Raw genomic sequence first — 27,746 nt, 5'->3', positions numbered from 1 at the left:
ATTTTCAACAGATGATTCCAGTATGAAATAATACTTTTTGTTTTCAAAGGATATTACCGGTAGCTCTAATGAACATTTAAAGCATCTAGTTCATTTCAATAAATGGCCGTGAAACATTGGGTGAATTATAGGGTGCTCGTACTTGGAATCATATGCTGATTAAAGGCCAATATTACTGCAGTTAACATATCCCCTCCTTTCTTCATCATTCGCATCAACTGTTTCTCTATCCTAGAGTCCAGTGTTACCAAACAGACCATACAGCAAACACAGACATATGTCATCAATGTGTGTTTAAGTATGGGTGAGTGAGTGAGTTTAGTTTTACACCGCTTTTAGCAATATTCCAGCAATATCATGGTGGGGGACACCAGAAATGGGCTTCACACATTGTACCCATGTGGGGAATCGAACCCGGGTCTTCGGCTTGACGAGCGAACGCTTTGACCACTAGGCTACCCCACCGCCCGTTTAAGTACGGGATTAAATACCATCACTGAGCTACAATCACTTTGAGGAACAGAACCCTGAAGAAGACCTACACTCATTAAGTCAGTACAATTCCTACATGTCTTACTACTGAAGATGGAATTGTACCCATGAAGATCCAAATTAGAATTGGTCTTCAAAAACCCATGCTTGTGGTAGGAAGCAGCTAACGGGATCAGCTCACTGACTTTGTTGACACACATCGTACGTCAAGGCACATCCTGTTGATCACTGGATTGTTTGGTCCAAACTCGATTATATACAGATCGCCGCAATATAGCTGGAATATTGCTAAGTACAGCATTAGACAACTAAGAAGTAGATGGAAATTATTATTTCCTAATTAGGTAATGGTTTGATCAGTAATATATACTCTCGTGTTATGTTTACGATCATGGTTCATTCAGTCCACATTCAATGAGCTAAATATATATATTTGGAAAAAAGTGAGGTAGAAAGCTTTTGAAAGGAAGAAGATTTATATTATAGTACAAAGATTTATATTATGGTAGAAGTGCATTATAAATCCTTTTTTGCACGTCATTCCTAAGAGATGACTCCATGCAAAACAGCTGATAGTGAACAATGAAGAAATATGGGATTGATAAGTGTAGCAGGGTATAGCCGGTGATGTGAGGAGGTGGACGTACGATGCTGAGATTCTTCATTACCTGCTCCCTCATCATGACGGCTTGCTGTCGCTTCATCTCTCTCTCCTTGAAACATCATCACCATCACCATCATCATCATCATCATCAAGTGTAACAAGTCTATCATCATCATCATCATCATCATCATCATCATCATCATCATCAAGTGTAACAAGTCTACTTGACATATGTATATATTCCAATTAACTTCAAGAAGATTCTGATGGAATATTTCACTTTACATCCCATCAGCATTAATGTGCAATATTTCATCACCAACTGCTGCCATAGTGATCTTTTGGAACATATGAGCTTGTCTGAAGATTGATTCATTTTCTATAAATGATTCTTTGGCAGATTCATATCACTAATACACAACAATGACCATGCCAAAAAATACAATTAGAATTTAGACAGTTAATCCTAACAATTGATATTGGCCTAACTGAGATTTCAACTTAAACTAACCAATCAAATGCCACATGCAGCAGATACTGACCAATGAGAGCAGCTTGACAAGAACACAAGACAGATAAGCAGGATAAGTCACAAAGCTTAGAGCCCAAGACACACTTTAGAAATCACTGGTCAAAGCAGAATTACAACTAAATACCTACAAGCATAACTGTTCAGTCAAAATAATACCTTGCTGAAATACATAAGGGGAGTGCTGAAATTTGCTTTTGTTGAAGGGAGATAACTCTTTAACAAAGAGAGATTACTCTCTCTGCTTGCATGACATTTACAACTGGATATTATTTAGGAAATTTAGCTCGTAATTATTATCAAACTGTGGATAAACTGTTACAACTAAACCTGAATTTTCAGTAAACAAAGGGAGATAACTCTATCTGGTGCTATAAGATATTTATGTATTGACTGACTGACTGAGTTTGGTTTTACGCAGCTTTTAGCAATATTCCAGCAACATCACGGCGGGGGACACCAGAAATGGGCTTCACACATTGTGCCCATGTGGGGATTCGAACCCGGGTCTTCGGCGTGACGAGCCAACGCTTTAACCATTAGGCTACCCCACCGCCCCTATTTATGTATTGAATATACACTAAGACATATTTAGCTTGCCATTGTTCTCATACTGTGAATCAAATTTCACCACTAAACCTAAATGTACAGCTGACAAGGTGATGATAACCCTTTCTGTGGGTACAAAATAATTATGAGTTGACCTTTAATCCATACTACTACTATGCATATTTAAGTATTCATTGTTGTCATGGTGTAAATCAACTTTTACTCAATAATCCTAATGCTTATGTTTCCTGAGAAAGAAAACCTGTACAAACTGTAGCCACAGTCAGACAAAAAGTCTCAGGCAACAAGCACAATCCATGGCTGCAGTTCGTGACCATGCTATGAGCTCAATACTGTATTAAAAGCATTTTAGTAGTGATATTAGCGTTTAGATACAGACTGTTAACAATACAAGAATAATACTATTGTGTAAAGACTGACTGACTGAGTTTGGTTTTACGCCGCTTTTAGCAATATTCCAGCAACATCACAGCAGGGGACACCAGAAATGGGCTTCACACATTGTACCCATGTGGGGATTCAAACCCGGGTCTTCGGCGTGACGAGCCAACGCTTTAACCACTAGGCTTCCCCACGGCCCCTATTGTGTACAGAAGTATTTGCTCACTGAGGTTACAAACTGTGAAGGGAAAATCTTTCAGACTTCATTACACAAATATATTTGTTCAGTTTTCTTATTCAAATGATGAGTTTACCATTCCCTGTCCAATCTATAATATCCACATACTACTGACCACCTAACAAAGTGGCATTCTTGTTTACTCAACCAGAACGTCAACCAATTCTTTCGCATAACCGTTAATCAGTCAATGTAATTATAGTGATTAGAAATAATAACAAGGTACTTAACTTTTCAAGGGCAGCATATATCATAGCATATATTAAATTTATGTTCCAGACAATTTTAAACCAACATCACAACTTATGAAAATTCTCGATAACGTGCTGGTTAATTGAACCCCTTAATTTTTCAGGGGCACCATATATTAACTTTATGTTCTCAACAATTTTAAACCAATGACAACTTTAGAAATTCTTGATAATGGACAGGTTAATTGGACCCCTTAATTTTTCAGGTGCAGCATATATTAAACTTATGTTCTAGACAATTTTAAACCAATGACAACTTTAAAAATTCTTGATAATGGACAGGTTAATTTCACGTAACATAAATATTTTAGTGATACTAGCCTATCATGCACATGCACTGACCCAGTATTACTGCTCTAATCTACATTAATTAACAGCATTAATTAACCTGACCTAAAAACTGTACTCATGCATGACTATACGTCTCATCTTAACACTTTTCCAAACATTTTCAATATGAACATGCAGTTCATGCTTTATTCAGGGGATGTATCCCATTTTTTTAATAACTCCGACATTTTCCAATTTATATTTCAATAACTGTGACAGGAGACTAGTCAGACCCAGTGTTTATGCCAATAGATGAGGCTATGGATATGATCTAACGTGTTTGTGAACAAAGTTAATGATAAAATAGTTTAAGTAAAAAGCAGATACATAGAGCTGAGGAATACAGCAAGCCTACAATAGGTGATATAGATGTACAGTAGATTGACAGCTGTCAATCAAGAAAAACAACCAATCAGAGGCCAGCTAATGAAATATTATGAATACTCCTTTTTTTACTGGAATGTATTGATTTGTAATTGCTATGTTGTTTCTAGTTTATATCCATAAGAAATACTCTTCCAACTTAGATCAAGCACAGAAAGTATCTTATTATTTCATTAAACAAATTTCAAAGACAGCTGCATTTCAAAAATAGGATAACATAAAGGAAAGGCTAAACATTTAAAATATAAAGAATATGTTTCTACACTGCTCTTTCCAATGTTGATTTCATCAATTTGAAGAGATAGCAAAGTCTCCTTACAAATACAAACAACAATTAGCAATGAAGTTTGATAAACATTTAGACACTGTTCACAAATGCCTGACAAATATCAAATTTCATTGGCTGGCCTGACAAGACAAGCTGTCAATCACTGTCAATCAACTTACTCTCTCCATATGAAACCAGAGTATGTTGGACTGCAATGAACAATACTAATTTTATAGCAAAATCATTATAGTTTTTCTTATGCCAAACAAAGACAAACTTTTGAATATATTTCACACATTTGGCCATTTATCAAATGTCAGTTTCCCCTTTCAGACAAAGTGATTTTCCAGTGTTCAAAAACTGAACCAAGTTCATCTCTTGATGGTTTTGGTGCATGAAAATCTGACAGAAAGCCATTCTAATCAATACTAAATGCCTGAAAATTTGTCCTGACAGTGATACAAATCCTTGAAAAGCTGCTCTCATTTGCAGTTGAAGGCAAACAAAGAAACACACAATTCAACCCTGTGAAGATCAGAGATCCTCAAGCCTTAATACAGCATCCTGGCAACTCAGTAATATTCCACAAAACTCTGTTTAAAACTGCTACTATCTTAACAAAGGCCAAACCAGTCTGCATTCACCTTTCACAGTTTAGCTTGGCCAACTTGCCAACAGGTAGAAGGAAAAATAAATAAAGCAATTGTCACAGAGGGTTTTTCCTGTACAAATATCTTGCAATTTCTAAAAATTATATCCTAGTTCTCGCTGAACATAGATTTGAGGACATTCCATTTCAGGTCTCATGAGAAAAAATTCACCCAACCAATACGAGTCACTTACCAGATCTGGGCCTAGATTTTCGAAGCTCTCTTAGAGCTAAGATCATCGATATCATAAGTTAATGTTAATGTATGGCACTTACGACTATCTTAGCGCTAAGAGCATCAAATATCTAGGCCCATGAAAGTTATGTTTTGACATTTTTGGAAACAACAATAACAGGCTGCATGACCAATTTTATCAAAGCATTACCCATTTCCCCATGCAGTGGTATAAATATCTGAACTTGAAGAGACTTTCCAAAGCTAGTGGTAACTACTATGAAGTAATGTATTTTCAAAGCATATTCTGAAATTGAAGTTGTAGCTTGAGAAAGATGCTTTCTGGCTAGCTAATGCCAACCTCGTGTTGAACATTCCAATGGTTGGTAAAAGTTCATGAAAAGTTGTTCCAATGTGACCAATAATAAAATGTCCTGAGATCTTTATGAAGCAGTAGCAAGAACTACATTCTGATATTGTAAACCAGGGTCTCCTCTCACGAAGCAACCTTTACTAAGGTTAACCTTAACTCCCATTCTTTAACATTGCACTAAGGTTACCTTAGTGACTTACGATCACCTTAGTGCTTTGTGAAAGGAAGCCCTGTACAGACCAAAAATATATCTTAACTAAAATCCTATTAATTTTGTTTCTTAACTTGGCCAAATATTAGGGTCGGCGTGAGTGTTAAATGAGAAACTCAACTGGTCTGGCCAAAGTTGTCATGTTTAGAGTACCAATACTGTGAACTGTCCCCACTGTGTAACATTACAAATAGATTCTGGCTATGCATCCATCCCGTATACAATGAACACATGTGGAGTAATGCTGAGACAAAGTCAGTGAGTGAGTGAGTATGGTTTTACGCCGCTTTTAGCAATATTCCAGCAATATCACGGCAGGGCACACCAGAAATGGGCTTCTCACATTGTACCTATGTGGGGAATCGAACCGGGTCTTTGGCGTGACGAGCGAACGCTTTAACCACTGGGCTACCCCACCGCCCTGAGACAAAGTCAGGAACACAATGATCTTTCAGTTGAAGCGAGGTCTAACATAGTTCAATGAAACATACAATTTCAAAACTATTACAGCCAGAAAAAAACTTCCAAATAAGTAATATACATGAACAAAGGGTTGTGATAAAACCTCAGATGGAATTCATGCTGTTTCTCAAATATATCTTACTGTCAGTAATGACAATGATCAATAATATACTTCTCATAAAAAGTTTAGACTCACAAGTGTAAAAATAGACACTTACTTCTGGCAACTGTTCTAAACTAAATTTTGCAAAATAGTCCATATTGTTCAAATGGTACTGTTTACACATGAACTGATGTATTATAAAACAAATTTGTAACATTGAAAAGATTATTGTCATGAGTTCAGTAAATGATGAAAATCAGTGAAAAATGGTTAATTCTTAACAAAACTTTACACCACAACGCAGCTGGTCACATGCACAATATCTGCCAGGTATAGAAATACTTATCTTTCTAAGTGTGCCTTAGGGCACCAGACAAATATTTTAGGTGTGCCTTTCAGAAATCGAGTATGCCCACATGTTTTTAAAATAAATGACAATGATCATGATCATTTGAATTTATTGTTAAACAAAGAAAAGGGTTTATGAGCATTCAAATATGTATGGTATTATTAATTAGGAAAAAATAATTGTTTGGGGGATTAAATGACTAAATGTGAGTTATGTCTCTAAATAATTAGGCGTGTCAAAAGGGCACCAAGAACATTTTTTATCTGTGCCAATTCAATATTTACCGTGCCATGGCACACTAATATATGGGGTATATCGAACCCTGTTTGCACATGCTTTTCAGCAATTTGATGCATGATCCTTGTGCAATTCATCTGCATGAAGTTTGCAATTGGTTCCCCCAAGTTAGTGGAGAAATCAATCTTCAATGAAACCATACATATATACATAACATATAGTGAGTGTTTTAAGTGAGTCTAAACTTTTGAAGAGAAGTATATATATTTAACAACCAAGCAGCCATGACCCTCAACAGACTGAACAACATTCTAACTAATCTTTTCCCTGATGTTCTGAACCCCAGAAATACAGCTAGATTGAAGGCCTGACGTTGTTGTCATTAGTTTCACTACCCAAAGTCACAGTTCACAATTAGTATTCCAGGTTAAAATGATGACTTCTTGTAATTGCCTGAAAATTCAAAATGGCCGCCTACCTCAAGAATGTGCTGGGCTCTCATCTCTCTTTCCTGCCTCATCTGTTCCTGTCTTCGAACCTTCTCCTGCTGTTTCATTACCTTATTCTGTTCCTTCTGTTTCCGACGCTCGGCAGCTAAAACACAGCATCGGTACCCTCAAAATAAAGCATGGTAGGGCAATTCAGCCATTTTGTTTGCATTGAAACTTCATCAGCTCTGCATAACACGACTAGAACACAATACCTCCTTATCTACCACACAATAAAAAAAGACCATTACACATGAAACATAAAGGAAGAGGTTTGAAAATTAGAACCTGAAAAGAAATTTCACCCATTGGAAAGAAAGATATTCCAAAAGCAAATTACCCGATAAGGCACCAATACCCAGGAATGCAGTTAAAACAAACGCTATTCTTAGACAAAGTTGCATATTATACTCACACCACAACATTCATGCAAAGAACCAACTCAACACAGTATATACACAACCATTCCAGTACCTACCATACTGACGACCGGTCCACTAATCATATCAAGCCTTGGACTTTCCAAAATAATGAAATTTCAAATTTGAGAATATCGAAGAAGAATGTCAACTTCCATTAGCCAATGAAAATATTGGATTTTAAATTTAATATAATTACATCCTTTGCTCAAGAAAACAAAACAAATGTGCTCATGTATTGCTTACAAAGGTTTGAAATTTCTAACTAAACAATAAAAGGGTTTCTAGTTAAGAAAACAATCCCTGCCATGTATAAGAACAAGTAGTCGTTAGTCGAAGTGTACATCGGCTAGTACAATGGTGCAGAACTAGTACTACTGACGGATTAACGGAGGGATGGGAAGGATGGGATTATAGCAACACAGGGGGATCAAACACAAATGTTAGATAAAAGAGGGCTAGCGCACAAAAAGGATGTTTGTTAGTCACAAAAACTTATCAAATTATCATTTCATTCCAATAAAACCATTTCCAACCATCATCTTTGAAAAATAAAAATTTCGTAAAGTGTGTAAATAGTGAGATGTGTGACAATAAGATATATAAACAAAGGGATATACAGGTCTTGGGAACTGGGTGGGGGTTATGAACAAAAAATAAAGCAATTGGAGCAACACTTCAGTTGCCTACCTTTGAGCTGTTTTGACTTCTTCAATAGCTCTTTCTGCCTTTGTAAGTCAAGTCTCTTCTGAAATTTGTTCTCTGCAGCTTTTTTCGCAAGCTCTACAAATACACAGAGTCAACTTTACTCTAAAGGTTTCCTACATTAAGTAGATGTTGGGGACGGCAGCCTTTCATTTGTTTATGAGGAACTTACAAACCAATTTTGTTATTTTTCTTATTAAAGATCATTATGAAAAAGAAACACTGCTTATTGAACACAATTAATTGATCTTTGTCCTTTTCTCAACTGTCGTTTTTCCATTAAATCTCATAAAAAAACTTTGTTGCATAACATTTTGTGGAAGGTACAAATCCACATTCAAGTACTAATACCTGTAATTATACCTGTATTTTGATTTCTTAGTAAAACAGCATTCATGGTTCTTTAGTTTTAGATTCAAACCAAATCCAAAGTCACTTTTCACGGACTAGACAACAGGGCATTCAAGAACTAGATTCAACAAGTAAAACACCAAAGCACAACCCATTTAAAAAAAAAATAATACAATTTTGAATCATGCAAAAAGACAACGGCTGCGCAGACCAATATGTCTGCATAATAAAACTGAATACACGTTAATATACTGTTCACCTTGGACTACCACATCATACAGGGTACTATCTAAATGAATAACACTCATATACAACTCCGTTTTAATCAAATCAGTCCCAACCTTACTGCTTGTCAGTTTACTAACCAAATTCAAGATGCCTGTGCAAACAATATATTTGTTATTGTTCAGCAAGAACATTTCCAGTAAATTGTCCTCCAAGAAATAATAATACATAATTATGATGCTAATGAGAATATATTTCTGAGGCAGAAAATAATTCCTGAGGATGTCTCAATTGATACAGTTTTCATAAAACAGTGCTGTGGTGACAAAATGTCACTTAAAGCAAAGCTGGCATTGAATACATTGTAAATGTGATATCACTACAGCAGAAAAAGAACTAGACATTTGTGCTTAGAACACGGAATATCACACACTGTCTCGTAGAATACTCAGACAATCATTTCAGATGTTCTTACAACAGTGAATTCAACACACGCTGTCTCCTAGAAATACTCAGACAATCATTTCAGATGTTCTTACAACAGTGAATTCAACACACGCTGTCTCCTAGAAATACTCAGACAATCATTTCAGATGTTCTTACAACAGTGAATTCAACACACGCTGTCTCCTAGAAATACTCAGACAATCATTTCAGATGTTCTTACAACAGTGAATTCAACACACGCTGTCTCCTAGAAATACTCATTTCAGATGTTCTTAGATGTTCTTACAACAGTGAATTCAACACACGCTGTCTCCTAGAAATACTCAGACAATCATTTCAGATGTTCTTACAACAGTGAATTCAACACACGCTGTCTCCTAGAAATACTCGGAAAATTGTTTCAGTTATTGTTTCAGAAAAATGATGAGGTTTTCCCACCGATTGCATACACAGACCGCTGGATAGAGGGATACTGTTACCCTCATTACTATTTATGGTGAACTCATTGTGAAACGGACTTCTGTTGAAAATCTTTTAAACTGTGATGATAACCGAAATACAAGATTATGTCAACGATGTAATAGAGGTATGGTTTTGGAGGAATAAAAGAACTTGGTATTAGCAATTGGGACAGAGAACACCACACACTAGTTCCTAGAATTCAATAGGAACAAAACAGACAGATTCAAATAATGGCACAAGACTGATCATGTGACATGTGAACAAGGAAATAGGAAATGCTATTATTTCAATCATCAGCAAAATATTGATGTCTGGTTTCCAAATTTGTTGGTATTAGTTTTTAACTTACAACAATATATTTCCTTAAAAAAAATACTTATTCATGAAATTTCCCTTTAAAATATGATTACCATGATCACCGGTTACTCTCAGAAGCTCAGAGTATTGGTAAGTGTCATGTATTACATAGAATATGAAGAAATTGACTGGTCTGATCACAAGAGCGAATGTTGCTTTTGGAGTGAGTGAGGGAGAGTATGTGGAAGGAATGAGAGAGAGAGTGAAAGGGTATGGGAAGGAAAAGGGAGAGATAAAGATGGAGGGAGAGAAGGGGCAGAGGTAAGGATGGCGAGAGATTGGGAGAGAGAAAGAAGAGGGGGAGGGAGAAAGACAGGGGCAGAGAGAGGAAAGGATGGCGAGAGATCAGGGGAGGTAGAGAGAAAGACAGGAGGCAAAGAGGAAGGGAGAGAGAGGTAGGGGAAGGGAGAAAGAGAAAGACGGAGAAGCAGGGAAAGAGGGAGGGGTGGAGAAAGACGAGTGGGAAGGAGGAAGGAAGGATGTGTGGAACATATAGTACCGGACGGACCAAGGTATTGGGTTAGTGGTCAACATAAGACAGTTCTTAATGAACTACAACACATACGGATAATTCTAAGTGAAATCAACTTTCACGACACAAACATTTTTGCAGTAGTTCAGCTTATTTCTTTCTTTCTCCCTTTCACAAGCAACATTTGTATTATTGTGTTTTTGTTTCTCAACCAAACGAGGCCACACAGTTACTGAACAAGCAATCATAGGCTAGTGTCATCGTGAAAGGGCTGATAGCGTCAAAGCTGGAGAATAAGCAGCAAATGTCTTACCAATAGAATGAGCCTCTGAAAAAATAACTTTCAGTTTAAATCACAGACCTCGTAAAAGCATTATCAGCAAACAAACACAAACTAAAACACAATGCAGAAAATAATCCTCAAGAGGAAGAATTTCCAAAGAAAATTTTATTCCTGGTGTTCGCTGACACGTAACCATGGCAACCACAGACAGACTCTTCAACAACATGCATGAATTTGACAACCACAGCAAAACAGAGAAACCGGAAAAGGATGCAAAATGTAACACAAAAAAGGTCAAAGTTTCACATAACATATTTTCAAAATACAAAAAGTTCATTTTGGTATATTTTGTTTACGAATGTAAAGCACTGACATGGTATCTAACCTAGAAATGTCCCTTTTGATGCATCCTCTAACAAATTATGGTACTGCAGTATCAACCCATGAGCTAACTGCCACTGTATTCCTTTCCTAGTATGGTATGGCCAGTATTGACTTCATGAAACGAAGTACTGGTAGTACTGACACTTTCATTCTAAAAGTACTGCAAAAATTGCACATCACCCCCAAAAAGTACTGCAACTGCGGATGTATCACATAAGAAAGAAGGGGAATGCCAGTTTTGACATACCCCATACTACAGTACTGGTAGTACTGAAACACCTCCAAGGCAAGAATAGTTCTGGTAGTACAGTCACATTCCCTATGCAAATATAGTACTGTCAACATTCACAAATCCCCTGTTATAGTACTGTTAGTATTGACACATCCTCTAGTATAGTACTGGTAGTATTGATACATCCTCTAGATCAGTGTTGATAGCATTGATAGTACTGCAAGTATAGTACTGCCAATATTGATACATACCATAAGCAACCATGATACTATCAGTATTGAAATATCCCCTAGCATAGTACTGCTAGTATTAAAATATTCCCTAGTATAATACTGCTAGCATTAAAATATTCCCTAGTATAATACTGCTAGTATTGAAACATTCCCTAGTACAGTACTGCTAGTATTGAAATATTCCCTAGTGAAGTACTGCTAGTATTGAAACATTCCCTAGTACAGTACTGCTAGTATTGAAACATTCCCTAGTACTGTACTGCTAGTATTGAAACATTCCCTAGTACAGTACTGCTAGTATTGAAATATTCCCTCGTATAGTATTGCTAGTATTGAAATATTCCCTCATATAGTACTGCTAGTATTGAAACATCCCGTAGGTAAGTATATCACTGCTAACATTCATACATTCCTTATGCAAGTACAGTACTGATAATTATGACACGTCCCCTAACAGAGTGCTGCCAGTATTGGCACATTCCTAGTATAATACTGCCAGTATTAGCACAACCTCGGGTAAGTACTGACCTTGCTGCTCCAGCTTCCTCTTCAACTTCATCTCCATAAAGTGTTTGGCCAGCTCCTGTTGTTTCTGGGCCTTCTCCTTCCTCTTCTGGGCCAGCTCCTTCATCCTGGCTCGCTTGCCCTTAGACATCGCGATACGTTCCAGTATCTCTGCTTCCACCAGTGGCACAGGCATCTACAGAGTGAGTGAGTAAGGGGTCAGGTGAAATTGGGTTTTACGTCGTGCTTGACAATATTTCGCTCATATGACGACGTGCATGTGTGTGTATGTGTATGTGTATGTGGGGCTGCTTGTACTAGCCCAGATTTCAGCTGGTTTTATAGTGCTAGCCCATTGAGATACCATGCCGCAGTGAAGCAGGAATACCCCACTCAGACACATTATACTGACTCCGAGCCGACCAATCCTTGTTGTACCCATTAATGCCGAGCACCAGGCAGGGACCAACAAGTACCATATTTTAACGTCTTTTGGTATGACACGGTCGGGGATTGAACCCGCGACCTTCCGCTCTCAGGGTGGATGCTCTAACCACTACACCACGGAGGCGGTCGAGTGAGTAAGGGAGTGAGGGAGTCGCAGCATGGATTTCTTCATCAATGTAGTTTGGGTCAAATATCAATTTAACTAACTCATTAGTCTGAAACAGTTCACTGTAATTTAAGGGTCTAAACTCTGTTTTAATTGATTACGACTTTGCTTAAAATTGACTGTGAAATGTCAAAACTTGACCACCTGTATTTAAGTTATAAATGGATATAAACTTTCATCATCAATTTGTTCATATAATTTTCCAAACAAAAATAATAAAACTGAAATTGTAAAAATATTACTTTAAAAAAAATTGAGGTGGGTGGGATGAAATACTTAATTTGAATATGGAACTTTTATTTCTGTAAGCATTATTGATGGATTGATTTATTGTTGTGTAACGCCGCACACAGCAATATTCTAGCTATATGGCGGCGATCTGTAAATAATCGAGTCTGGACCAGACAATCCAGTGATCAACATCATGAGCATTGATCTACGCAATTGGGATACGATGACAAGTGTCAACCAAGTCAGCGAGCCTGACCACTCGATCCCATTAGTCGCCTCTTACAACAACCATGGGTTGCTGAAGACCAATTCTAACCCGGATCTTCACAGGTCCGTGAGCATCATGAAAGCTGTGTATGACGACCAGCCCCACTCACCACATGTCCATGTCTCATCTCGGAGAACTCGCCCACATTGACCTTGGTGTTGAAGGTAAAATTGTCTCGCGACAGGTCTGTGATGCTGTTTCGATCCAAGTACTATAACAGAAATCAGGCAGCCATTGTCAGTGGTAGGTTTTCACCCAAAACAATGTGCAAAATGTTCACAAAAGTAAACTAAGCCAGTCAGAAATATCTAACTATCAATATTTATTGTCCTTTCTTACTGCTTGTCAGTCAAAGGGACTGTTATTTTTTATTTTTTTAAATTTTATCGCAAGAGTTTAGGAGTTGTTATTCAAAGTAGCAATACTGTAGCAAGGGAAGCAACTCTGCATAGAAAATTGCAGTTTTGAGAACCACTGGGTCACCCATGATATTGAACCATTAACAAACCTGTCAACTCTCACGCATTTGGCATGAGTCTCACGCTTTATTGACAAATGTCACGCTCTCACGCCTCCAAATAATAATCTCACGCATATCTGGTAGCCAAAAATAATTTCAAAATTAATACGCATTTTCGTTTGTTTTTGCGTAAAGTTGAACATTGAAAGAACGCCTGAATGAACGAAGTACTTAAACGATGTTTATGCGAATGATTCGGCTTATTATTATTAATTAGCATGCATCTTTTAGTGTCAAAATAATGCCACCAGAAGGCTCCAAATGCTCCTGAATATCACTAAACTTCATTTTGGGGGGGGGCTTTGCCCCCCAGAGACCCCCCACCAGGGCGTCGCCCTCAACATGACCCCGGCTGGACCCCGGCTTATTTTTTTCAGTCTCACTCCAAACCATCTTTAGGGGTTGACAGCTCTGCATTAAATGAATGAAAAACAGATCCTCTCACCCGCATAACATCAGGTATTGTTTTCATCTTCTTCCCACAAGGTGCAAAGTACAGCACTTCTCCCACAATGCCTCTGCGACCCATCGTGTGAATTGTGGTCTGCCGTCGCCATCCATGTTCCAGGGGAATGCGAAGGTCATTTTCATTTGTAATGATGCGGCGACGCTTTGCTGGTGAAGCTGTTGTTGCAATAGATTGATTAAAATATGATCTCTATCTATGAAAATAAAACATGGCATTCTCTTTTCAGTACAATATGTGGAATGAATTTGCACATTATGTAATCATAATTATGTTGAAGATGAGTACCATTTTATTCTTATATGTAAAGGTTACCATATTCTGAGGGCATTTTCTGATATCTGTCATGTGTTTATAGCCCACAATACCCTTGAATGAAAAATTAACTACAATAAGGTGATGAGTTATCTCCCTTTACCCATCCTATATCCAACATTCAAAGAAACAACATTTCAAATAAAAAAAAAGTATACTAAAGACATTCCCCAGGAAATAACATTTGATGCTCAAAACAAGATCTAGCAACATTTATGTATTCAAATTAAATATCTAAAAACATCCACAAATTCTAAAAAATATTTCACTAATTGCATAGAACCATTTAAGATAGTCAAAAATAACACAAAAATAATACAAAACACAAGGCTTAATTCCTGCTTCAAATTTTCAAAAGTCATGTCCGAGAAAAAAATCATAAAAATGACTTTCTCCCAATTGGCATGTAAATGATACGCAACTAGGAAACACATGCTCACCCTCCTCCCCATCTTCAGTCCTTGTTTTTTGTGGCCCTTCCTCGTTACGGAGGCATCGGGGTCACTTTCCGAGTCGCTGTCCCCGCTGTCATCTTCAGAGTTGTCACTGTCACTCTCTGCAATGTACACAATGTCGTCCATGAATATTGGGATCATATATGTAATTTATAAGGAGACTATAATTTAAGGGGGCTAGGCTTGCCCAGTTGGTCAGTTTAATTTAGGACTAGTTACAATGTCCAACTTTGACTGGACTTGGGCATCAGATCATTGCAAACAGTACATCTCTGACAACTTTTGGTTACAACATTACAAAGTTTGAAATTATGAGCAAAATACACCATCCACCTGTATTTGCTTTTGAAAACATTTTTTAATGTCTACATCAGGATTTACCCAGCTAAAGTCAATGACTGACACAATTTTAAATGTTCACCAGAAATGACAAAACAAAATGTTCTCATTTGAGAAAGTCATGTTGCAGTGGTGACTGACCTGAATCAGAATTATTAGAGTTGTCTCCCCCTGAGTCACTACCCGAGGTATTTTGACTTGACTTTGAAGTTCCTGGACCATCTTCTCCTAGTCTGTGGTTTAGGTGTTTCTGCAACAGAATGAAAAGAATGTGCTAATATAGAGTACACCTACACATGAATAACTTACAGTAAAAACGGCTCCTGTTGAAAATCTGAAGATGTATTTGTAGTTTGATGATACAAGATAATGGCAATGCTGCAAAAAGGTTTCACATTTTTGCAAGAATTATCACACTTAAAAGTTATACATAAAGTTGATTTACAAAATTATCAAATACCCATACTATGATAAGATAATAGACCTATATATTTAAACAATATCACACATAACATAACAAGTTTAGTTTAGAGTTATCATCAGTCATGTTTGGAAACCATCCAAATATCCATCTCAGGACTCTGTCAACTATAATACTGGTGACTCAACGAGCATGTGAAGTTACTGGGCTCGGTGGGAGAGCTGGCTAAGGCGCCAGGCTAGTGATCCAACGAGGTTGAGGTGTCGAGATCAAGCCCACCTCTGACCAGGTGTAAAAACCTTGGAGTCAACTTTGTGTGCAGACTCTTTCAGTGTTGTCACAACCCCTAGTGTACAGTACACAACCCTGTGCACTTAAAAGAACCCACGAATCCGTTGGTATATGACCAGATGGTGGCCACATGAATACATGCAAACACCTAGTTGCGGGTACAGCAATGTGCAGTAAACTTGGACAAAGTACTGTGACTGTGTGTCCCAGTCCACCCAGCTGTGAATTGGGCACCTCGTTAGGATGAGAAAGCCACAATAACTCGGAGCGCCTAGTGGCTGCAAGAGTTGTATACTTCCCAGGGAGTTGAGATTGATAATACGATGTGCCATTGAGATTGACATCCAATGATCGAGGAAAAAATATCAGCGCCTTGAGCAAGCACTAGTTGCCTGGATATGTGCGCTATATAAGTATCCTAAGAAGTACCCTGAGGCCAGAGGGACATGGCCTACTTACAGCTATTGCAGCTTTACTGATGTGGAGTTTGAGTCCTGTGGTGCTGCTGTGGCATGGGGAGGACGCTCCTGATGATGCCTGTTCCGGCAAGTTCTGGGCTGCTTCCTTATCCTGCTTCTGGAGGTGCTTGAGCTGCTTCTGCTGGTGCTGCAGCTCCGCCTCCAGCTGCCGTAACTCCTCCTCCCTCAACTTCCGCTCCTGACAAATACAACAGATCATAGTACAGCACTAGGGACATGAGGTGATAGTACAGTACTTGTGTTGGGTTATCAAACTGTAGTACATCTCTAGACTAGGGGAAAACAGATCCAAGTACACAACTTGTTCGGAGGGCATCAGATCACACTACACCACAAGACTAGAGAGCATCAGATTGCAGTACATCAATAGACTGGGGGTGGCATACAACCCATTCATGTTACCATATATATGTCTGTACCTTTTCCCTTCAAGAGTGAGTGAGTGAGTGAGTGAGTGAGTGAGTGAGTGAGTGAGTGAGTGAGTGAGTGAGTGAGTGAGTGAGTGAGTGAGTGAGTGAGTGAGTGAGTGAGTGAGTGAGTGAGTGAGTGAGTGAGTGAGTGAGTGAGTGAGTGAGTGAGTGAGTGAGTGAGTGAGTGAGTGAGTTTTGTTTTACGCCACACTCAGCAATATTCCAGCTATATGGTGGCGGTCTGTAAATAATCGAGTCTGGACCAGACAATCCAGAGATCAACAACATGAGCATCGATCTGCTCAATTGGGAACCGATGACATGTGTCAACCAAGTCAGCGAGCCTGACCATCGATCCGTTAGTCGCCTCTTACCACAAGCATAGTCGCCTTTTGTGGCAAGCATGGGTTGCTGAAGACCTAATCTACCCCAGGTCTTTCCCTTCATGAATGACGGTTAACAACTGGTGTTTTGTAATGAAGCCTTATTGTAGTAGGGGCAATTAATACAGTTCCAAATGGACATAGCACCATTCCACTTTGCAGAATACGATCATAATACCACATACATTTCTTTAAATGAGCAAGTCAAGGAGGAACATTTCTTATGAATTGACAACTTCTATATTTCAATCGATGCATATATTGCACAAAAGAAGTTGTCTATCCACAAGAAACTGTTCCTCCTCATCATACCAGCTTCTGCCTTTTAAAGAAGAGCAAAAAGTCCACCGTCCTTACCCCTGAGAAACAACAATGTGGTGTTTTAACCCATCTATACTGGAGCTTTGTAAACTGTGTAAGGTTTCCCTACCTTATCATGCGAGGACTTGGATGAGCGACCATGTTCATGTGACTTTAAGGAGGACTGGGGTGACTCTGGTTTGCTCTGGACACGTTGTCGGATCTGGTCAGCCAGTAGCTTCTTCTTCAGCCCATCTATCTGGTGAGCCAGGGCACCCGCCTTCTTGTCAAACTCATCACTGGAAAGATTTTCTCCTGAGCTGTCATCGCTGAGACTAGAGCTTGAAGAGCTTAGATCCGAGTGGCTGCCGTTTTCAGTCATGTTGACCTTCTTGCTCTTCTTCTTGTGGACCGGCGATGATTTCTGTTGCACAAAGGTTCTCAATGCAGCAAAACATGATCAACACAGTGAGTGAGTGAGTTTAGTTTTACACCGCACTGAGCAATATTCCAGCTATATAGCGGCGGTCTGTAATAATTCGGGTCTAAACCAGACAATCCAGGGATCAACAGCATGAACATCGATCTACACAGTTGGGATACGATGACATGTGTCAACCCAGTCAGTGAGCCTGACCACCCGGTCCCGTTAGTCGCCTCTTACGACAAGCATGGGTTACTGAAGGCCAATTCTAAGCCCGGATCTTTGCGGGTATTATCAACACAGAGCATGACCATTACATATAAACTATTAAGATAAAGTTACAGACTACCGGATTCTATTTTTATATTTCAAGTTATGACAGACTAACTTTAATAAATGAAAAAAATCAGCTGGTCTTAAATCTTTTTGAAACGATGATTGGCAATTAAATTACTTGAAATAGACTGTGAAACAGGTGTATGTTGAGGTGGGAGATAGTAACACCATTTCATTAAAACTGAAAATAACTTGAAAGTTGCATAGGTATAACTTTTATGTTTATATAAACATAAAAGTATATTTGTATATTATTTATAGTCACATCAGCAATATTTCAGCCATATAGTGACTCAAAAAAGTTATAAATTCATAATTATAAAAACCTGTCGACGAAGGACAGTAATATAACTAGAGTATCACAGATAGAGAATTAAAACTATCAGTGAGTGAGTGAGTGAGTTTGGTTTTACGCTGCTTTTAGCAATATTCCAGCAATATCACGGCAGGGGACACCTGAAATGAGCTATTAAAACTATCATGAACCTGTAAAATTAAACAAATTTCATGGACTTAAGCTGGTTTTATAGTGCTAGCCCACTGAGATACCATGCCGCAGTGAAGCATGAATACCCCACTCAGACACATTATACTGACTCCGAGGCGAACAATCCTTGTTGTACCCATTAATGCCGAGCTCCAGGCAGGGACCAACAAGTACCATATTTTAACGTCTTTTGGTATGACGCGGTCAGGGATCGAACCCACGACCTTCCGCTCTCCGGGCGGACGCTCTAACCACTACACCACGGAGGCGGTCACCATACTCAGGACCATGGGTACTTGCAATACTTTTGCTACCTGCATGGACCCTAGGGATATACACGACCCTTCAGCCACTGGTGCTTTGATTTTATGTTGTGTGTGTGTGAAGTGAGTCAATACTGTTTGGACACAGTCATCAATATTCCTGCTATACATCATACTGTAGCTGACAGAGACGTTTCTCTTTACATCATAACACTTTCAGCTCCCTGAACTAAACACAACTTACTTCATGTGATGGTTGAACAGTAGAGGTTAAAGCCAATGGTGATTCACTTTTAGGTAAGGATGGCTTGTACAGTGACGATGATGACGTTGATGATGATGGTATGGCAGGTGAGGGCGTCCCTGATGAGTGAGAAGAGGATGATTTCTGTTTGCGTTTACGTCCATCGATGTGTGAGCTTGGCCCAGTGCCATTGAGAAGGCTCCTGGTTGTGGAGGAGGAAGAGGTGGATGTAGATGACTTGGTGCCTCGTGAACGCGATGACAATGACTGTTTTGATGAAACTGGACTTCCTGCGGAAGTTTCGGCAAGATGTTTCATTCCCGACAACAGAGAGCCTGGAGACAGCCCAAAGTCAAGATAGTAAGACAGTGCGTCATCTAAATCAAAAAGTCAAATTTTCAAATATTAATAGGAAATGATCAATGACGCAAAATATTGTACAGCTGTACACATCAAAGAGAAAACATCTTGTCCAGTGTTCAAAATTAAATGTCATGGCATCCCTGAGACTATTCCATACCATTACCGTATTTTCACAAAATCTCAAGGTCAGTTTCAATAAAGGCAGTCAACTCATGAAACTGATCTGAAACCTTGGCATTAGAACCTTAAGTCACCTTGGATTTTAACATCAGGGCTAAAACAAGGGACCCTTGACAATCATGCTTAATTTCAAACAACAAGTACAGCTTAAATTGGTTACTTTTTCAGCTACATAAAATGTCATCAGTTCCTATATATTTGCCGAAAGGCTGATATATTCTATGAATCAGATGCAGGCATGTAAGTTAAATGACTTAATACTAACATGCCAGATATCTTTTTTCGTATTAACACAATATACTAATTCAAATTCTGATCCCATTCCACAAAGAGAACTGGAACTGTAGTAAGTGTTTGTATGATGCTAGTTAAACAAGACCACCATTAAAGACTATACAGCCCTGAAAGGCAAAACGAATGAAGACGACCTAAATCACATGTCATCTGTCAAATACACTGGAAATTTAATCCCAAGGCTAAATCACATCCATTAAATGATTCATAGTAAACATTTGATCAAATATGAATTTTCATCGTCAGGAAAACTGATTGCACAAACCATATGTCAAAAATATATTTGTACTTCACAAATTACTATTAATTTATGACATTTATTGACAATTCACTAAAACAATACCTATGCATGTAACAAAATGCTCCAAATAATACATTCTACAAAATTACAACCCCTTGTGCAGCATGGTCTATTCTGAGAGGTGTGCAGCACGTAGAATTGCTAAAGGGAGATAACTACGCTGTACTTCAAGTTGAAGTACCACTACACAAACTCAGGGCTGAAGAATATATGCAGGCAGAGGGGGCATGTACACCAGAAATAAATGTTTGCTGTAGTATGTCACTGTTTTATTGTTATCCTTCTCAATGTTTGGATCAATGTGAATGCTAAGTGAACCATTTGCAAAAACAAAATAAAACAAGCAGTTTACCAATTTTAGCCATGCAAAATGAAATTTAAAACTTAATTTTTAACGACAACATTGCCATTCAAGAAGCTGAACCGAAATTTATTCATATTTGATAGAGTTACAGCATTTAAAACTGTATTGTTATGAAGTTAATTAACTTAAAGACAAATATATTTTTATAAAAAACTTCAAAAATCGCATATTATTTACATTTGAATTTAATTGAAACCAATAGTAGTGTAGATTTTCCAGGGTTTAAAGAGATTGGGAAAAAGCACTGAGTGATAAGGTGACAATTCCAAAATAGAAGTAACACACTCCATGACAGAAAAGATGGTGATATGAGAGGAGAGTCTAGGTGCATGATTGATTATGTATATAGAACTACACAAGACAACACGTAAGTCTGTCACAAGACCACTGTCAAAACCAGCCATGAGATTGCAAATATCGTCTAAGTAACCTTAGCTTCAAATCAAAATCTTACGAACTTTGTATGTTATTTTTTTCTAATCAATAGTCATATGCTTATTCGTATACAGGACATTCATTAAAAATACTGATAAAGATATGTTACAGGTGTGATTTGATTGAAATTCTTGAAAATTACAATCTTAATTTTTTTTATGCCATATTTGCAGGCAGTTAAACAGTTAAAGCAACAAATTGTCAAAAAACATAAAACATTTTCAAATACATATTATAATTTTCTCGACATTCCACCACTGAAATGAAACCAATAAATTTCAAATTTGGAAGTTTAATTTCATTTTTGTTTGTGTCTCATGGCTGGATGAGTGCAATCTACTTCATGTGGACAAACAACAACACCAAGAGCGACTGAGCGAGGTTGCGAGCGAGATTGTGAGCGAGCGTCCTACAAAGCGATTGAGTCGAGTGTTTGCCCGTGCTTACTGTGATCCATGTCGACAGGGGCTCGCAGCAGGTGCTCGAGCCCCACACGGTGGGGGAACTCCAGCCCTGTGGCGAGGGGTGAGAAAGATGGAGGCAGCACATTGCCCAAACTGCCAGCATATACCTCCAGCCCTGTACCCTCCGCAAGTCTACGAGCCTGCTCAGACGCAGATCGCCACCAGTCGGCGCCACCTATTGAGCAGATAAAGAGTCAGTACCCATAGGCTAGGCATGGCTCAACTTATTTTTTGGGTAATTTATGAAGACAATCCACCTATTATTAAGTATTTTATGCCTTATTACCGTACCAAATGTTGATTATTTACGGTATTTCATTTTGACAAATACAACCCAATTACATTTGATTCATTAACGGACCATTTTGCCATTACAATAGGAGGCTGCTTTCTGTGCCAGTATCTCTTTTAGTCTTAGTGAGTGGGTGAATGACATTTTATGCCGTGGTCAGCAGTTTTCAAGCTATATCACACAAAGTCTGATACCAACTGTCTTGGTCATCCTGTGGTCAATGACATGAGCAACAATTCATCAGTGTTCTTAGACATGCAATCTTCTTTTCAGCTGGGTTTCATAGGATAACAAGAAATTATTCTCCATCAGAAACACCCTCAGGTAAATGTATCTGTATCTACCGTCTTCCAACAAGGGGTAATACGAGTATGTTTAATGTCCCCTTGAACAGTATTCCTCTTATAGCACAGTGGGTCATCTTGATGTGGGAGGAAGGCTTGAAGTGATGCAGGTCCCACCCAGACATACACCACTTTGGTGAATCTCACGAACAATGGTAAGGTGATGACAAACCAGCGAGAGTATGGTTATACACCGCTTTTAGCAATATTCCAGCAATATCACGGCGAGGGACACCAAAAATGGGTTTCACACATTGTACCCATGAGGGGAATCGAACCAAGGCCTCCGTGTGACGAGCTTTAACCACTGGACTACTCCCATCACCCTGCTGGCAAACCCAAAAAACATAACCACTGCAAACTGGGATTCAAACCTGAGACAATGGGATTTCAAATGTGCCATAGGGATGTAAATGAGCAAACTGCGGCAGACAACTCAGACAACTGTGTCCCACATATCAGATGAACTTAAAGGTCTTTTTACATTCCTAACCATAAAAACAATTTGACTAATCGATGAAGGCACAGGGCCAACATAAAAAACTTCAAGTCCCTAGTCAAACCTCAATAGCTAGCACAGTACACCACAAAATATCATCTCACCTCAGTTTCAGCTGCTATTCATTGATCAAGTAACTTGAACACTAAAGCTATCCAAGATTCGGCCATATTTGTTAAGTCTCCTTGTCAGATAGCAATAAATTTTCAGATTTCCTCGCTGACTTGCAGCTGTGACATTTCATGTGATACTGACATCAGCATGAAAGGAAAAGTGTTTGTCTAAACTAGTGGGACTTTCCTGCATGGGTACCAGTTTCATCAGGAGACAGGGTATACAGTCAAGCTGCCCAAACTGTTGCAGGAGGAAAGGATTCATAACCATGGCGACATCCGGCAAGTTATCACAGCTGACGTCTAGGAACCATTGTTTATTAGTATCATTAAGGGCATATCTGACCTCAAAAGCGTGACTGGTGTTTCCAGAGATTAATTAGAATTAATGCAGCTATAGAGAAGCACTTGTGTAAGCAACTATCCGTATCATCAGAATATGCTGGTTTTACATAAGCTAAATTCAGCATGGGAATATAAAAAAAGTGGACAAAGCAAACTAGAGGTTGATGTAAGGCGCAATTAAGAACCAGTCAGAGCAATACCTCACCATAATTAATTCATTAGAAGATCTCAGTTAAAAAGCACTCTTCTATTACTACCTACTGACAAGCGTAATTGCTATGTTGTCTTTCTTTACTTGATGAAATTCACTGCACACATGAAGAATCCACAAACATAAGTTTAAGGCTCAAAAGTAAGGTTTTTAAACCTTTTATCTAATTGTCTTGATATATTTGTTTGTTTGTTTGTTGTGTAATGCCGCACTGAGGAATATATTCCACCTATATGGCGACGGTCTGAAAATAATCAAGTCTGGACCAGACAATCTAGTGACACAAGGGTGAGATTCAAACTGATACAAAACCATTGTTCCAAGTTCTTCAACTTGTAAATAAAAAATAACAACGAAATCTTTAATGTGGAAACTATAACTGTCCAGCTTCAGTGGTAAAGAGATTAGTGATGTAATTTGATTGTGACGTCATGATAAACAATAATGTCACAATGGTCCATAAAGCATTGTGACAATTCTTTGAAGGTATTTTCATAGAGACACAGCTCTATCAGACCTAACAGATATGCCAGTTTGGGATGATGATTATCCTACCAAACATTTATCCTATTTGTGAACTACATCCTTTGATGTTTATCATATACAGATGTCTTGAAAAGATTGTTTAAAAAAGTAAAATATAAAAACAAAATCTGCAGGTCTTTGGTGTTGGCAATACTCATGAACCAACAAGCACAGCATGTGCTGACAAAACTACTCGAAAGCAAGAAAAACAGCCACGATAACTGGATACTGGCACCAAAGGTAGACAACTGTGAAAGACAACTGCACGAAACATGTCTGTGAGGTGGACAACACTTCCTATAATAAATGTATCTAGGTGTCGCCTCACTTCACAGCTACAGTCTGACCTAACAACTATCAAATAGTAACAGAGTTCAGTGAACCACTCAACTCACCAAAACATCCCTGTATTTGATTTGCACTAACATGTACTGTTACAAACATTACCAACAATGTCAACCGTTTACATCTTTCTACCAACATCTAAACATTGCTTATCCAAATATGTTTTGTTTGTAGTTTAATGGTGCATTATTGAAGCTATATGGATCGGACAATCTAGTGATTAACATAATGAGCATCGATCTATGAGATTGAGATACAAGGATATGCATCAACCAAGTCAGCGAGCCTATTACTTGATCCCTTCAGTTCACATCTATGGTTGTGTATTAGAATGACTGATTTGAAGTTCTACACAATATAAGCATAGTGAATATTGAGGATATAGTCAAATATTTCAATATTCATCAATATAAGACATTCTCGGATCCTTCCAACCATAAGATCCCACTGTGTTCTTGTGCTGAGTGAGAAAATATGGTTAAACCTTTTAGCTTGCATTTAGCTGTTTAAAGATAACAGAAGACAACAGAAATAGGATTCACATATCCAGAGGCCCAGATAAGCTGCGTATCCGGGTAAAATATGCATAGAAAAATTCAAATTACACATTGAAAAATAATTGTTGCATACCAATTACGCATTTAAAATGTTAGATACGCAAAGAGTTTAAAACAAATGCGTACAGATTATATTTATAAAAAATTGCTTGCATAATGAAAAAGACATCGATTGCTATCAAGTTGTACTGTTAGTATAGGACAAGTGTTGTACTGTCAGTATAGGATGAGTGATTTTTTATGAAATCATTTCCATTATATTTAAGTTGGTTTTGATTAGGTATGACATAAGGCAGAACATACCTGCTTAGTAAACTTACTCAATGACATAATACTTAGGTGAGTAAAATGACTGAAATACGCACATATTTGAAAGCAGTGGGTAACGGAAAATGAAATACCCACTCAACATTCAAAATACCCACTCCAAAAAAATTCAGTGGGTACAGTACCCACATGAGCTAAATCTTATCTGGAGCTCTGAATGGTACCCATGTGAGCAATCGAACCTAGGTCCTTGTCATGAAAAGCAAACCCTTTAATAAACAAGGCTTCCCAACAGCCCCTTAATGTGATGAGAAGAATATCAACATAACACTGAGAGTTCAGTCAATAAATGGAACAATAAACAGATTAATATTTCAGAAAGTTGTAATCCATCCTCCCTGGTGAATTGACCATTAAAAATACAGGCAAAAGTGAAAAAGAAATTCTGTGTACAATGAAATTTGCCCAACCAAGATACAGTTCCTTGAACCACTTCTGTGACAAATTCTGTATGCAAACAGCTTTCTGATGTATAATCGTAATTGCACATTGGGGCGAAAAATCCCCCGAGTAATCACAAAATACCAAGCAAATAAGGTTGATTGGCCTTTAAGTTGAAAGACTGATTTACACCCAACACAGAAATACAGGTTCAAAATGCAACAATTCGCCTTGAGAATTATTGGAGGTCAAGCAGATAATAATGGCTCGATATAAGATATATTAACCTACTTGCACCAGGTGCAACCTGAGATAAAAACCTAGTTGCACCAGCCAAATTCCAGTTGCACTACCTTTTTTGCAATATGTAAAGAAAGAAAATATGCTATTGAATTATTCAAAGTTTAGAAGTAAAATGAGCTGACATAGTTATATGCTGCTCATATAATGTTAGACATATTGTTGATTTAGTTCTCAAAAATTAACTTGCACCTGGTGCAAGTAAGACTAATAACTAGGTTGCAACTTTGTAATATTGGGTTGCATCAGTGCAAGTAACAAAGCACTAAATCGAGGCCTGCAGATAATCTCCACCAGATTAAGGATTTCAACCAGGATATGTTAACTGTTTGCTCTATAATCTGTACCGGCTTACACTGTACATTATCCTCAAGGCACATTCTAACCCGGACCTTCACGGGAAACAACTGAGTGAGTGAGTGAGTTGGGTTTAATGCTGCTTTGTACAGTATTCCAGTAGTAACGCAGCGTATTGGATAAATGTGGCAGTTCTTATTTGTTTATCATTTCGGTGTAACATGCTTGGGTGTGGTGGTGGTGACAAACCCAGACACAGAATCAGGATTTGAACCCATGGTTTCTGGCACAACTAAGCAACACAATACCGCAGAGCTAATCCGGTTGCCTATGATAACTGTGCAACACATGTTCCCTTAGTGACTATGGTTTTACACCACATTTAGCAATACTACAGCAATATCGTGGCAGGGGACACTAGAAATAGGCTTCACACATTATACGAATGTGGCAAATTGAACCATGGCCTTCAGCATGACAAGTTAAAACGTTCACCACTAGGCTCCCCCACAATACACAAAAGATGCTAAATACTGTTTGCGTCTTTGTTTAACGCCACTTTCAGCAACATCTTTAACATATGAGCAACAATCTCCATCATCATCCATGGTGACATGGAATCAACCCAGTCAATGAACTGACCAAATGACTCAACAGGCCATCCAGCAACTGGCCTAGCTTGCTGCATGGAGCCCTGTACTACCTGAAATCACCATGGTAACCCATAACACGAGAGATTTGTTTGAGTGGCATTCTAGAAGTTGGTGGTATAGAGATGACAAAAGTTTATGGATGATCAACTTCTTCATTTTCACAATGGCGATTTCAGTATAAATTCTTATACCATTGATATGCTTGAAAACGGTATCAGAATCTATACAGAAACGTCGCCATTGTGAAAATAAAGAAGTTGATCATCCATAAAGTTGTCATCTATAAACCATAAGAGGGTGATGCCCAATACAATGTACAATTAAAAATATATAGCCAAGCTGCCATTAGGTGGCACAGACTTTAGAACCTGCAGTCGGTTACTTAACTCTTCAGGCCTTCATTGAAAAAAATGCAGCTATTTGTGACAAAGTTTACTGTAGGCGACAAAGACCCATACAAATTTTACACGAAATCTACCTGCCTGAGCTTACAGACAGGCAGTTAATGTCAAACACTAGCAGAACATCACCAAGGTGCATGTGCTGTAGCTGCATGTGCTATCAGTGTGACCTTTAATTATGATACCAGTTACTGAATAAAAATTAAAAAAACACGTTCACTTCCATGTGTTGGAAACAATAATGACGTGATAGTTAGGCATTCGTTAGGAATTTTTCAAGATACATAGCATGATATTTGTCACTGTAAACCTGTAGTAACAATATACTGCTCTGACATTAAA

The 27,746-nt window shown here is 38.2% G+C and overlaps 1 protein-coding gene across 1 annotated transcript in view; it reads right to left on the bottom strand.

Moving 5' to 3' along the window:
- The window catches only part of LOC124272411 (bromodomain adjacent to zinc finger domain protein 2B-like), a 113,325-nt gene that overhangs the window by 16,561 nt on the left and 69,018 nt on the right, over positions 1-27,746 (bottom strand). Inside the window, 14 exon segments of the mRNA XM_046707579.1 lie at positions 1,161-1,205; positions 4,227-4,256; positions 7,085-7,200; positions 8,204-8,296; positions 10,846-10,860; positions 12,193-12,364; positions 13,390-13,491; positions 14,246-14,424; positions 15,012-15,137; positions 15,517-15,625; positions 16,547-16,744; positions 17,790-18,083; positions 19,414-19,748; positions 21,798-21,989. Coding sequence (XP_046563535.1) covers positions 1,161-1,205; positions 4,227-4,256; positions 7,085-7,200; positions 8,204-8,296; positions 10,846-10,860; positions 12,193-12,364; positions 13,390-13,491; positions 14,246-14,424; positions 15,012-15,137; positions 15,517-15,625; positions 16,547-16,744; positions 17,790-18,083; positions 19,414-19,748; positions 21,798-21,989 — 2,006 coding nt within the window.

Source organism: Haliotis rubra, unplaced genomic scaffold, assembly GCF_003918875.1.
Source record: "Haliotis rubra isolate DU_JTF1 unplaced genomic scaffold, ASM391887v1 Scf17, whole genome shotgun sequence".
Taxonomy (NCBI): Eukaryota; Metazoa; Mollusca; class Gastropoda; order Lepetellida; family Haliotidae; genus Haliotis; species Haliotis rubra.
The sequence above is the reverse complement of the archived record's forward strand: the minus strand, read 5'-3'. Positions and strand labels throughout refer to the sequence as shown.